Source organism: Phoenix dactylifera, unplaced genomic scaffold (genome assembly GCF_009389715.1).
Source record: "Phoenix dactylifera cultivar Barhee BC4 unplaced genomic scaffold, palm_55x_up_171113_PBpolish2nd_filt_p 000294F, whole genome shotgun sequence".
Classification (NCBI taxonomy): Eukaryota; Viridiplantae; Streptophyta; class Magnoliopsida; order Arecales; family Arecaceae; genus Phoenix; species Phoenix dactylifera.
The window spans coordinates 104,662-115,631 of NW_024067773.1; the positions used below are offsets into that span (position 1 = coordinate 104,662).

Consider the following 10,970-nt stretch of genomic DNA (forward strand, 5'->3'; position numbering starts at 1 on the left):
ACCTCTTTTGAAAGAAGCATCCGAAGAAAAAGAAAAGAGTTTTAAAGGTTTTAAACCATCTAAAATTTAGGTGATAAAGTTTTTTTTTTAAGTTAAAATTCTAGAAGAGAGGGGAGGAGACTCCGTTGAGGGGTGGAGTGCTCGGTCGGAAGGTAAGAGAGGAGACAGAGCACTTGGCTGGAAGATGAGAGAGGGGGATGGAGCGACTAGGGTTTTCTTATTTGAATAGTGGGTAGAGTGCTCGATTCTCTTTAACTTATGCTAACATGGCCACGCGCATGATGTGGCAAAATACCATTGGCCCAGTGCACTGCTGAGGTGGTATGCTAGGTGTAGGGTAGAGAGTGTCCCTTCGTTATCTTTCTCGGCAACTGGGGTAATGGGTCCCATATTTTGACCAACCAACGCCAGATTATGGTAACGGTGGATCTCCTCCAAATACGAGTCCTACTTTCATTGCAAAGGAGGGAAGGTAAGGGCCGACATCCGCGAGGACTTCGGGCATCCTCCGTAATTCAGCATCTCGTCCAACTTCTTCACGATTTCGTAGACTTTTCTTGAACCCCACTGCCGCTTTCGACGCGCTTTCCTTTCGAGGAACCAATAAATAAAAATAAAATAAAAGACTACTCTTTCCATTCCCCTTCCTTGAAATGGTGACAGAATTGCCAGAGGCATCGAAAAATCTTTTTTGACGCGCTTCCTCTGTTTTCACTCAAAAAAAAAACTCTTCGATGTCTTATTAGTTTCCAGCTTTCTCCTCATCAGTTCTAGGTGCTGTTCGTGGGAAGGAGAGAACATTAGGAAGAGAGTTTACCAGTGGAATGGCTGTTGAAATAATACAATTTCTGATGAGTAAATTTGTGGATGGTCTTGGAGAAGAGGATAATGCAACAATTCCGTTTATTCTCCAATTCCACGAGATCAAGGAAGATCTCAAAAAGAAAACAAGGTTCTCCATGTCGCTAGGCACCGCCGACTTGCTCCGAGAATCACTCTACGACCTAAATGACATACTGATCGAGTGCCAAATGCTGTCCAAGAAGCACAGGAATCATGAGCAGCGCAAGCGTACGTGCTTCTATTCTTTAACTGATTTGTGTTTTCTTTTCAAAACCAGGAAGAGGTTGCTAAGGATCAAGCGAAAAATCCGGACCATAAGTGATGGAAGGATAAAAGGAAAATCTAGCAGCGGTCCTTTGCGTGGTGACATGGGCAGGCGGGGGCCAGTGGAGTTCGACCGCTGGACTTCTCAAGCTGTGGACAAAGCGAAGGTCCATGGAGCTACCAATCAGCTGATTGAAGTGGAAAGAATGCTCACGGGTGAGGATAAGAATGGATTCAAGGGAATTGGAATTGTTGGGATGGGTGGGGTTGGTAAGACCCTGCTGGCCCAACTGCTCTTTAACAGCCAGCAGGTGAGACGGCGCTTCTTTCCAAGGCTCTGGGTATGCGTATCACAGACAATTCACAGAGGAAAAGATCTGAGAAGAGAGATTCTGGAGAGGATGCTAACGTCTCTTGGAGTCGAAGAGGATGTTATCACTTCGATTTCAAATTCTGATTCAAGAAGCAACAGCCTTGCGGAATTGATGTTCACCCTTCACCTACAATTGATGGGCAAGAGATATCTCATTGTATTCGATGATGTTTGGAACATTGATGAATGGTATGAAAATTTGGACTCCGAGCTGCCAGGAGATGATCAATGGGATGACCGTCTTGCTTTTGGATTGCCGAAGGGAAGCGGTGGAGGAGCTATCATCACAAGTAGAGTGGAAGAGGTGGCCGTAAAGATGGTTGGGGAAGAAAACCTGTACCACCTTCAACCTCTCACCGATCGCGAAAGTTGTTGGGCTATATTCATGGATGCACTAACAAAAGATGGTCGCATGTCTGATCATCCTACTGTAAGAGGCATGAAGAAGGAAATTTTGGACAATTGTAGTGGCCTGCCATTAGCTGCGAAGACTGTAGGGGAGATTTTGAATGGATCTCTCTCATCATCCGGAGATTCTAGCAGGAAAACAAGCTTGAGTGATGATAGCTCTAAAGGAAGTGGAAGTGTTTGATAAGATTATGCTCATTTGTTATTGGACGGGCTATACCATTACATTCTTGTACTTCCATTTTGATCTAGTGATCAATGACATTTTATCTTTACTAAAATAAATGCAACAGTTTGTGCTATGTCTGATGTTAAGAGAGCAATAAATAAATAAATAATAGCTAAAAAGGAGAAATAAAGATTTAACAGCTGAAGGAAAGAATATGTATAATCCATTAGATTGTACATCAATTTTGGAACACATCAACATGTTTGACTATGTACTGTTCCTTTCATCTACTTAATGAAAGAGATTAGGCTATGTCCAATTTTTGATTCAAAAAAAAAAAAGAAGTTCAGAGGTCTTTGTACTCTTCCAGCACACCCTTCAGAAGACTAATGATTGCTTCCCTCAGAGGTCTTTGTGATGAGAAAGACTTCAAGTTACAGATGTTCAGATTTCATAGTTTTTACAATGTTTCAGATGCATATTCGTTGGTGCCAGAGGGTGTTCGGAGAGTGTTTCAGATATTCAGATTTCAAGTTTCAGAGAGTGTTTCAGCGAAGGAATTTGAAGTGCTTCCCTGTTTAGATGGTCACAAATCAAGGTTTTTACACAGGTTCAGCTGCAAATTGGAGCATAAGCCTCGAGTTTCAATTGAAGTTCCAGCTGCATACTGTTCTCTTCCTCCCCTTGCTTCTACCAGTCAGCTGCTCGCAAGCCTTTTCAGAGTTTCATATTCACTACTGGCAGAGAGAAGTTTCAGCTGCATACCTACCTACTGTTCTTTTGTTTCTGAATTCTATCAACATCCCCGTATATTCCCTTCTCCTTTCAGCTTTGTCATTGTAAATTATTCAGTTTCAATAAATTTGGGTGGCCAAGCCCCCCTTTTCATTAAAAACGAAAAAAAAAGACTACGACATGAAGAATAGTTCCTAATATGGTATATTCATCAAAAAAAAAAGTTCCCAATACAGTATGAATACCTCTGTAAAGAAGGTCTTACGATTCATAACATCCATATGAAATGTGCAGCACTTGGTTGCAGATGATTATGATTGGACAATATTAGCGTTGACTATATACCAACAATTATATATGCCACGCTCCAAACCCAACAACCAGGTCAGCTATATGACACGGTCATACACTTTCTAGGATAGGGCCCTAGAGAATATGCTAGGCCTAAGAAACTTATTACAACCTCAATGTCCATAAACACAATGATCTCATTTCGTAATAAATAACAAAATTGTATAAAATTTTCAGATTCATTCATCTTGCTAGAAATAAAGATTTTCTATCTATTCATCCTTTCCGCCTATGATTCCAACCGTAGCTAAGTACTATGCAACCTAAAATACTAAAAAAAATGCAAGAAAAGATATGAGCTTTTCTAGCCCAGTAAGAATTCCGAATCGCTACACCATAAGTATTAGAAAAATAATCAAATGAATAATACCAGATAAAATGAATACCATATCAATTCTCGAAAAGCTCATAAAATTAACATACACATAAGCCCTCATTTTCATCTTATCAAAGAAGCGGCGCGCGCGCATGCGCGCGCACACACACATATATATATACATATATAAATCTCAAATTTATCCAATTGTTCAACAATAATTTCTTATGTCTTATTATTTGTTTTTCATTAACTTGATTTTCAGATTTCATAGTAATATTTTTTTGGCTTTGGACTAACCAAGATCATGACCCAATTTAAGACCGACAAATTCCCACGCATAAGCCTGTGGACGCTATGCCATGCATAAGCTCGTGAAGGTTATCTCATGCATAAGCCTATGGATGCAATCTCATGCATAAGCCTATTGATGCAATCCGATGCATAAGCCCATGGAGGCTATCTCATGATAAGGTTAGTGCAAACCATAACTTATCTATCTGATTTAAAATTATACTTGTCAAATCAATTTTCACTTACACAGTATATTTCTCTCAAATTCAATGTAACATTGTTCATATATTCATGCTTCCAATATCTGATACATATACTATTATGCAAGTATAATCGTACTGTAAATTATATAAAATATACCATCATATACCAAATCAAATCTATCAATATAAATCACGATGCAAATTCAGTAGTGTAAATCAATAACATGTATATATACATAATGGTAACCAAGTATATGGTCCTTATCTTTATCGCAATCCAACAAGCTACAATGCTACCAATCCACACCTCAACTTCTCACACAATCCACATCTCGTTTAGAACTCACGGTGTCAAGAACCTTGCTCGACCATTCCTCTGTCCTGCATATCATTCCCCTACGTTACCAAATACATGATTAGAATAAAAAATCATAAACTAAAAATCAACTACCCAGAACCCTCTAGTGGAGTTCACCATGGGTCTGCCATCGCGTCCCTGATCCCTCATCCACATCTCTTCAGCCATTAGAGGGAAGAGAGAGAAAGGTTTGAGAGAGGAGAGAGAAAGGTCTGAGAGCATCCTCTTCTCATACAGGGAGTCATCTCTCCCCTCTCCCTCTCGACCCGAACCAAGGAGGAGCCAAGGGTCGGCGACCAAGGTAGTTCGGCCCCGGTGACGACGGCCAGCCTAGTGACATCGACGGCCACAGAGGTCGGCCGGACGGAAGGAGGAAGGAGGAAAGAGAAAGAGGAAAGAACGAAGGGCTTGGCCCTTCTCTTCCTCCCTTCCCTTTCGCCGGTAGTAGGTGGTAGCCGCGGTGGCCCAGCCGCTCACCCGATGGCGACAAAAGGAGGCCGCAACCCAGGTTAAAGCCGGCGGCCGGTGGTGGCAACGCCCAAAGGATGAAGATCGAAACAGGGGTTCCATGTTTCGGGTGAAATCCGGCTGCTCGCCGGCCCAAATCAAACGGCGGCAACAACCATAGAGCCGTAAAACTAGGAGGAAGAAAAGGCTTGATCCATTACCTCAGTCCGGCGAAGATCTGATGAACCTTTCCGGTGGAAATCCAAGAAGAACTCGGCGTAGGACCGCTGCGGCTCGCTCTTCGCCTCCGAGTTCTGCAAGAAAAGCCTCGTGACCCTTGACTCCTCGCCGTGATCGCCCGCCGGTGCCGCTCCTTCATCCTCCTTTGGCCGCGGCCGCCTCATCGCCACCCCCTGCGTCAGCCCCTCCACCGAGCTTGGCGCGATCGGGGAATTGGAAATTATTCTCCAACTCTCTCACGATCGGTCGATCGATCGCGATCGACCATGATCGACAGGGCTGATGGGCCTGGCCTGTTCAGGCCGGCCCATTAGCCCAGGAAACTGCGCCTTACAATATAGAATGATGCATGAAATTGATCATAGGGAGTGTGGATACACCAATGCCATTCCATGCGAACTTTAGATAACTGAAAATAGCATGATTTATTCTCGATACAGTTTTTTTTTGCACTCTAGTGCAACTACAAAAATCAAAAAACAAAAGTTTGATCTACGTGATAAAAATGCAACACCGATTGCAGATCACATAGCAAAATGCTTGTATATAGAAATAAAGGTTATGAAATGGTAATGCCGTTGCTCCCGCTTGTGCTGTGGCCTGATATTTCTCTGTCGACGCTCACCCACACTCCATCTTCATCACAAGGGAAGGATCTCAGCTTGCTACACTTAACAATCTCCAAGTAAGTCAAATTTGGAAAATTTGACTGTATTTGAGACCATTCCACCTCCAAATCACGCAAGTATTTTAAACGTAGCACCTCCACATTCCATGTTGGTGAGCGAATTTCCGGACCAAGACTACTCAGTGTACCTCCCCTGATGTACAATTTCTTCAGGCTTCTCAATCCGTTAGGGCTCAACCAAGCTGGCACCGTCTTACCTGGAAAGCATCGAAGGTCTAGCTTTTCGAGATTCGACGGAAGGGAGAAAGATGTTATCGTCATAGTTGCGGTCCTTGTTAGCGTTGCAGTTCCCTTCTTAGATGGTGATACCACCCATGTTATCGTTAGAGAGCGAACGGCTTCACAGTTTCTCAGCTCATTCAGTTCCTCTTCTGTGACTGTCATCTTACTCCCTATGATTATACTCAGCTTCCTCAGTTTCTTCAGTTTTGCTAACTCCCTAAGTCGAGAAGCATCTTTGCTTCTCGCATCACCGATGACGAATCCCTTTAACACCTCCAGTTCTGAGAGCGAGGCGATCCCCTTAGGTATCTGTTCAAGCAAGTGACACTCTGACAGATCCAAGTGGGTTAGTTTCTGAAGAGAAGCGATCCCCACTGTCAGTCTTTCTAAGTTGTGACATGCTCTGAGATCCAGGATTCTGAGATTGGAGATCTCACTGATTGAAGCAGGAAGCTCTGTGATTCTGGATATGCCTTGGAAGGAAAGATACCTCAAGTGCTTGAAAGACCTCAACCCTTTCAAGAATTCGGTGCTCTCTACTTCAATGTGATGTTTGGGCAAGCTCTGCCACCGTCCTAGTTGGAGCACAGTGATCTTCCTCATTTCAGAGAACCGGCTCCTTTCAAAGTTTAGGTAGTGCTCGTCGACATTGAACAGTGTCAGCAACTCACCAAGATTTGAGAGGCCCCTGATGGACATTTGTTGGGGTGCTCCTTCTTTCCTGGTTACCAAGCAAGCACGACGACTTAAAGAATCATCTGAAGTAGGATTTCCTTCTGAATCAAAATCAAAGAATTGCACTCTTCTAGCAACAGCAATAAGCATCCATCGCATCCATGGATGCAGTTTGCAGAATTTGATGATAGGGCTTCGTTTCATATGAACTGGTTCAATCAGGCCCTTCATGATTAGCTTTCTGAAGCAGCTCTCTCCAATCTCCTCAGCTGTGTTGTCTCTTGTTGGAGTTACGAGGCCTTCCCCGATCCACCAGTAAATTACAGGCCTTTTCCGTATGATTGAATTCTCTGGGAAGACAGAGAAGCAAAGCAAGCATAGTTTTAACTGGACGTCAAGGTTGTCATAACTCACCTGAAGACTGGATATGGCGGAACTCTCCAGGATTTTCTTCTCCAACTCAAGTTGCTGCCACTTTTCTGATGCTTGCAGGGCCTTAGACAAAGAAGGAACAGAACGAGTTGATGCTGCACGAGCTGATTCAATCTGTGGTAGTTGGAGTGGGGGAGTCAGAAGGGCCCTTAAGTTGGCGATCTCCCTATCGACGTTCCGGAGCTTGGATTCGAATGCGCGGGGTTCGCTGTCTTCTTCCAAGATGTCATCAACATGGCGAGCGACAATACCAAAATTATTTATCACATCCTTCTCCCATCTCTCTGCTCTTCGGACGATGTCCTCCACGTCCTGCACATTTTTCTCAATGCTCTCAAAAAGCGGCTTGATCGCTGGGGGTGTATCATTCTCCTTGAACTTGAGAGCTTGGCACCTAGCGTTCCCCAGTTGCTTCACCAATGGAGTAAGAACTTCTTCAATTATACCTTCCTTCGACATTCTTGTTCGTGAAACAGGGTGAGATAATATGGAGCGGTCGTAATAAGAGAGCAATTTTAAGGAACTCTGAAAAATGACAAGCTTGGAGGTGGAAGATGACTGAGGATGAAAGATTAAAATGCAGAAATAATGAAAAACAGTCAAGAATTAAGATGCTAATTCTTGTTGGTCATGCATATTGGAGAACTTACTCGGTTGATAATGATGGAGCAGTTGTATTTCTCCGTCCCTTCTTTCTTTTTCTATTTCTGTCGTTGTCCGAAGACTTTCACCCTTGTACCCATTTCATTTTCTTCTTGCCTACAGTCTTCCTTCGATGTATATAAAACTTTCATCCCTCTAACAAAATTGCAGATGACTAATGTGGCTGAAGCTCCTTGGTCTCCTATTCTCTCTTTTTTTTTTTCAAAAAAGGTAATCCATCATGAAGTTTCCTGAGTGACGACTGGAGAGACTCTTTTTGGGGTCAACTCAGAGGTCAACTACTGTTATGAAATCTGGTCAGCAAAAAAAATGCAAACCGTGTGGGGCAGCAGCAACCTTTCCTTCCAACTTCCGAGCATTTTCCCTGAAACTACCTACATGAACCAACATCTTCTTAGGAACTTGACCAAAGGTCTGCAACCCGTCCAATAAATTTTTTGAGCCGAACCCGTCTCCAGTGGAATAGATTAGAATACATAATGTTCCAATCTCTTCACCTTGTTACATGCCAACCCCATCCTATGCCTGTGCGACTTGGAACCCACCATTTGAGCCGCCTCCACACCCACCTTCCTTGTCTTACATAAAGTCCAAATTTTGCGAAGCCTCTGCTTCGTCTTGGTAACCTTCAATATGAGAATTTCTTTCTTTCAGTTATCTCACAGTTAGAAGGTGCTATAAATTTCCATTGCCAAGGAAGGTGCTACAGACTGCTGGAGAAAAGAGCAAGTGGAAGAGAAAGAGAGCCTAATGCAGCTTTTCTCTTACAGAGTGAGGAGCATATGGACTAACTGGGACCTCCGAGCATTTATTCTAACCAGCTTATGCTTGCAGATCGTCCTCATCTTCTCCGGGAGCGTCCGGAAGCGCAACAAATCCAGATGCATCAGCCTCATCCTCTGGTCAGCATACTTGCTTGCGGACTGGGTCGCCACCTTTGCTCTCGGCATCCTCTCTAATAACCAAGATAGTCCCTCCAGTCCTGACAATGAGAACAACGACCTCCTCGCATTCTGGGCCCCTTTCCTTCTCTTACATCTTGGCGGCCCCGACACCATCACTGCTTTCTCCCTAGAGGATAATGAGCTATGGATGAGACACTTGCTTGGACTAATGTTTCAGGTTGCAGTCGCCTTCTATGTCTTCATTGGGTCCCTGCCACAAACTAGGCTCAAGGCCCCTGCAGCTTTAATGTTTCTCGCTGGAATTCTGAAGTATGGTGAGAGGTCCTGGGCACTCATGTGTGCAAGCATGGACTGCCTGAGGAACTCCATGGTAACACCTCCTGACCCTGGTCCAAACTATGCCAAGTTCATGGAGGAGTATGCCTCGATGTCGGCTGCTGGTCTACAAGCAGAGATTGAGGTGGAGAAGGAACCTGAAACCCAGCCGCGATCTTTGGACACTGTCGTGGAGGATATTAATACAGTGATGATTCTGTCCAGAGCTCATCGGTTCTTCCACACATTCAAGCGCCTCATTGTAGACCTCATCCTCAGCTTCCATGACCGGAACGAGAGCCAATCCTTCTTCCTCAAGCGCTCTCCCTTGCAAGCCTTCAAAGTAATCGAAATCGAACTCTCCTTCATTTACGACGTGCTCTATACCAAGTCAACTCTCATTCATACTGTCGTAGGCCCCTTCTTCCGCAGCATCACTTTTTCCTCGATCCTATCTGCCCTCCTGCTCTTCCTGTTCACCAAGAAGCATGGCTACAAAGATATCGATGTAGTAATTACTTACATACTGTTGGGAGGGGCTCTCGTTCTTGAGAGCTATTCCGTTGGCCTGCTGGTTTTCTCGGACTGGGCATTTATTAAGCTGAAAGATCTCAAGCAGTATCGCCTGTCTAACATGATCTTTGCAAGCATTTCTTTCTTTCGACCAGCCAACAAACCAAGGTGGTCTAATTCCATGGCATGCTACAACCTGATAAGATTCTGCCTTAAAGACCAGCCATCCACAATCAAAAGAATCATGGCTCTTCTTACTGTGAAAGAAGCCTGGGATAGGTTCTTCCATACCATCTATTGTCCTGTCCATGATGAGCTGAAAGAATTCATCTTTAAGGAGATCAAGAACAAGACAAGCAGTGCAGAAGACTCCAAAGGCTACAAGCGTTTCAGCACCTGCAGAGGAGAATGGGCCCTTCAAAGGAAGGGATACCGGAAGGAGCTTGGCTGGAGTGTTGAGGTGGAGTTTGACGAGAGCATCCTTTTGTGGCACATTGCAACTGATCTCTGCTATTACTTTGACGGCATCAATCACCCAAAGGGCATACTTTCAGACCAGAAGATTAGCAAGGCGATATCCGATTACATGTTGTATCTTCTTGTAGTTCGCCCTTTCATGCTGAGTGCTGGAATTGGGCAGATCAGGTACGGAGACACCTGTGCGGAGGCTAAGAAATTCTTTCAGCGAGGAGACGCAATGCCTGATGCGACGCAAGCCTGTGAGATGCTCCTTTCGGTGGAAACTAAAGTCCCTCCAATACAGGTGAAAGGAGACAGAAGCAAATCAATACTTTTTGATGCTTGTATGCTTGCAAAGCATTTGTTAGAGCTGAAGGTAGAGAAAAGATGGAAGATAATGAGTGTTGTTTGGGTGGAGATGTTGTGCTATGCTGCAAGTCATTGCAGAGGTTATTACCATGCCAAGCAGCTTAGCACCGGAGGAGAGTTGCTCACTTTGGTATGGTTTTTAATGGCTCACCTAGGAATAGGAGATCAATATAGGATAGAAGAAGGACACGCTAGAGCAAAACTGATAGTAGAGAAATAAGGTAAAGGCTACGGCAGTTTGATAATGTACTCTGTTTCAAGTAATGCACTTTTGAGATGGATGATGTCTTTTTTGCTTAATTTCTTTAACATGTTACAGGAAATGTACTTCTAAAGATAACAAATTTCTGTAGGCGCCTTCAGTCTGGATATGTTCATAATCTTCCAAAAATGCTTCATCTTTAGAAACGAGCAGGAGGAATATCTGAAAATTTTAGGTGAAAAAGGAGCTAAAACTAGAAGAGTTAAGAGGCATTAGCCAATACATATATAAAGAATCCATCGACAGTATGTAATGTTGAAAAACTGTGCCTCGAAACTCGAAACAACTGCAATTGAATTCGGTTCAAGTTTGCTTGGAAAAAAAAAAAATCTGTGCCAACTGAATGGAGTCGACCCCTAGCATTTAAGAATCGACTCATGTGAAGCTTGAGTCAACCCCAGGGATGAGAGGGTCGACTCGCTATGTGTCACAGTGAAGAAACAGAGAGCTATTTTTGGGATCGCTT

The 10,970-nt window shown here is 43.7% G+C and overlaps 3 protein-coding genes across 4 annotated transcripts; 2 read left to right on the forward strand and 1 right to left on the reverse strand.

The window, feature by feature from the left end:
- Positions 1-246: 246 nt before the first annotated feature.
- On the forward strand, positions 247-2,398 carry LOC103724013 (probable disease resistance protein At5g45490). Its single transcript, XM_008815134.4, has one exon. It carries the CDS (start codon positions 825-827, stop codon positions 2,070-2,072), a length of 1,248 nt encoding a protein of 415 aa, XP_008813356.2. The 5' UTR covers positions 247-824; the 3' UTR covers positions 2,073-2,398.
- Positions 2,399-4,120: 1,722 nt separating this feature from the next.
- Positions 4,121-7,912, reverse strand: LOC103724014 (disease resistance RPP13-like protein 4). Of its 2 annotated transcripts, none has more exons than XM_039117972.1 (2): positions 4,983-7,912; positions 4,121-4,337 (listed from the first exon to the last, which is right to left on the reverse strand). In XM_039117972.1, the coding sequence occupies exon 1, from the start codon at positions 7,475-7,477 to the stop codon at positions 5,561-5,563; it is 1,917 nt and encodes a 638-aa protein (XP_038973900.1). In that variant the 5' UTR covers positions 7,478-7,912; the 3' UTR covers positions 4,121-4,337; positions 4,983-5,560. The 2 variants fall into 2 exon arrangements, with proteins under 2 accessions (XP_038973900.1, XP_008813357.2); XM_008815135.4 differs by having other exon boundaries at positions 4,121-4,352.
- Positions 7,913-8,148: 236 nt separating this feature from the next.
- On the forward strand, positions 8,149-10,542 carry LOC103724015. Its single transcript, XM_008815136.4, has one exon. The coding sequence runs from the start codon at positions 8,432-8,434 to the stop codon at positions 10,460-10,462; it is 2,031 nt and encodes a 676-aa protein (XP_008813358.2). The 5' UTR covers positions 8,149-8,431; the 3' UTR covers positions 10,463-10,542.
- Positions 10,543-10,970: the final 428 nt, after the last annotated feature.